Source organism: Buceros rhinoceros, unplaced genomic scaffold (genome assembly GCF_000710305.1).
Source record: "Buceros rhinoceros silvestris isolate BGI_N320 unplaced genomic scaffold, ASM71030v1 scaffold39297, whole genome shotgun sequence".
NCBI classification, from domain to species: Eukaryota; Metazoa; Chordata; class Aves; order Bucerotiformes; family Bucerotidae; genus Buceros; species Buceros rhinoceros.
Window position 1 is genome coordinate 1,239 of NW_010423451.1, and position 2,760 is coordinate 3,998.

Here is a 2,760-nt window from a genome sequence, read left to right on the forward strand (position 1 = left end):
CTCCGTTCGCATGTGCCAGACCCTGTCCGCCCCCGCGCTTCCCCGGCAGGGCCGGCAGGAGCAGCCGCCAGCACAGCTCTGCAGGATGTGTGAAACTGCGGGGCCCTGAAAACAGCAACGTTGCTACTGTGCAATATGCACAATTCACCACGATGATGCTTTCCACCACCTGTAAAGTGCTCTTTGGAGTTAGATGTACTTTACACTACCAGGTAGTTTGTTGCATTCACAGTCACAGAATTCCGACAAAATGCTTGGGCCGTTCAGTTACCATTTGCTTGATAGGGAATGAAGGCCTAGTAAAGAAGAAAAAAATGCAGCTTTGGCTGTTATTTTTAAATTTTGGTGCTATTTTAGAACCCACTAAACTATTTGGAATATTAAATTGTAATTGGGAAATGCTTTTAGGCTTTGTGCTGTCAGTATCTGATGACCTGCTGTATTTTTTGCTAAATTAATTTAATCAGGAAAAAGGCAAACGGTGCTTTCTCTAAGGAAAGGTCTTCCCTCGGGTGCAATAGCAAGAACAACAACAAAAATCCTCACTCTCTGAGCCAATGGCAACTCTCTTAACATGAACCGTTAGGATTTCAGGCATCAGCTCTGTATCTGTCCCTTGCACTAGAAGCATTCCAAACAGCACATCTGCAGTTCCGGGGGGGCAAAAATGATCCCTTTGAAAGCAGGACTTCACCCCTGAATTTTATCACGGTGAATCCCCAGCCATTTGTGTCCTGTGGCCTGCATTCCAATCATTCAAGACTAACTTGGCAGCACTGATTTAGAAGCACTGATTACTACAGCTTCTGCACTATTAAAGTCCGCAATGCTATAAAATTTGCAGCGTAGACAAACTAGAGTCAGAAACAGACATTTCCCTGTGGCAAAGTGTTCTGTGAATGCCTCAAAAGCCACCTTCTGCAGCATCTGAGCCCAGGCCTGATCCACAGAACACACTTTTGCTCCAGTTTAGCAAGTTCTCTACTCCTCCACCAGCTTCCCAAAGGCAACTTCAGGCCTTTTTTATCCATGGGGGATGAAGGAATACATTCTGTAAGGGACTTTACACAAGAGAAACAAGATAAAGTTACTATCCTTATGGACCATTCACTCTTCCATCTGCAGAGGAGAGTTCTGCACACAACACATTACACGCCTAGGAAGAAATCAGCAGGGAAAAGAGCAGAGTTGCCAAGTGCACCACACTGTTGACAGGAGTGTTAAACTTCCAGCTGCTTGCCCATCTTACTGAGGGCATCGCTGACAATGTCCAGCTCGTGCCGTAGCTCATTCACCACGCTGGCAATGCTCTTCATGTCTTTCAGAATCTGCACGCTCTGAGTATATGGATTGTACTTCACACCAAAGGGCCGCTTGATGGTTTTTGCAAACTCTCTATTCAAGCAAAAAAAGAGAAGGAGTTACAAACAAAACGCAAATGCACCCTCTGAATACAGTCAGTATCAATAACCACTTTTCTAAAGTACTTTCTTAAAAATAGTTGTTACATAGTTCATCATCTTTCCCACCCAGTACATGGAAGACCACGCAAACACTAATCTCCGCTTTCCAGGCCCGTGGAAGATAATTATAAAACTGCACTAAGAATAAAAGGCTTTGGTGCTGCTACTGAGAGATGCGTGAAATCAAATCTACTTTTATAATAGAACAGGAGAAAAAAATCTGTACCTCATCTTTTCCTTTGCTTCTTCAAAACTTTCAGAAACAAAGTAAACCTCCTGGAAAGTTGTAATGAGGCATTCTTGCTTGCAGGTGACCTTTGGATCAAAAGGCTTGACTCTGGCACTGCCAGAGAGCGAGTGCTGGTGACAAAGTGTTATCATGTGTCAGAGGAACATCCACAAGGAAGACGACATGAGGTAGAGTCAATAAAAAGAGATGAAGTGAAACCGTATTTAGTGCATTGCTTCTTAAAATCTTTATCTGCAGATGAACAGGGGTTAAAGTTTAACAAACAGAATAGTCATATCCTGCCAACTGGGTTCGAAAAGGGATTCCTCAGACCCCAGGCTCATGTGTAAACACCAGAAACATTTTCAGAATCTGGTTATCCAGCAGAGCTTTCTTCTGAAAAAGAGGTACTTGGAACCAAACAGTAAGAAATACCAATGACCTAGTGCTTCCTGTGAAAGATATGGGAGCTGCTCAGCACATATCCAAAAGCAGACTGTCCAGAAATTAGGGCCACAGTGAATTTTCTGAAAGTCTAGTAGGTATCAGGCATTTTCAAAATGGATATTTTTAGAATTTGATTTCATAAAAAACAGGGCAAAAGAGTGACATTGATCATCAGGTACCAACAAAGAAAAGAGGTAAATAAGCAGTAGATATCCTTACCTTGAGCTCACTAATCGAAGAGAGCAAGCCAGCCCCGTAAACTCGTAACTGCCCCTCTTGCTTGCACAAGCCAAACTCTACGGTGAAGAAGTAGCACTGAAACGGAAAAGGGAGTAAAAATAATTCAGCCTCCAGCAAAGATGATGTGGCAAACTAGATGTGGGTGTTTCTGCTTGTAGAAACCGTTGCAAATAGCAACCAGTCGTCACCTGGTTATCCTTCTCAGACACTTAGAGGGAAGCCAGAATGGAAGGGTGAAGAACCACAGGACTGCATGTTTCTCATAAGAAAAAAACCTGATGTTCTAGATCACCCAACCTCAGTGAATTTTCTGGAAGTCTAGTAGGTAACTAGCAGTTTTCAAAAGAAAGATGTGTAAAATTTTTAGAAGCCGTTAATGTC

At 42.9% G+C, this 2,760-nt stretch overlaps 1 protein-coding gene across 1 annotated transcript in view; it reads right to left on the reverse strand.

Annotated features, from left to right (window-relative positions):
• Positions 1–1,220: 1,220 nt before the first annotated feature.
• The window catches only part of TPH1 (tryptophan hydroxylase 1), an 8,611-nt gene continuing 7,071 nt past the window's right edge, over positions 1,221–2,760 (reverse strand). The window contains exons 8-10 of the mRNA XM_010140424.1: positions 2,359–2,454; positions 1,690–1,823; positions 1,221–1,395 (exon numbers count right to left, since the gene is read on the reverse strand). Coding sequence (XP_010138726.1) covers positions 1,221–1,395; positions 1,690–1,823; positions 2,359–2,454 — 405 coding nt within the window. The remainder of the gene's footprint in view (positions 1,396–1,689; positions 1,824–2,358; positions 2,455–2,760) is intronic.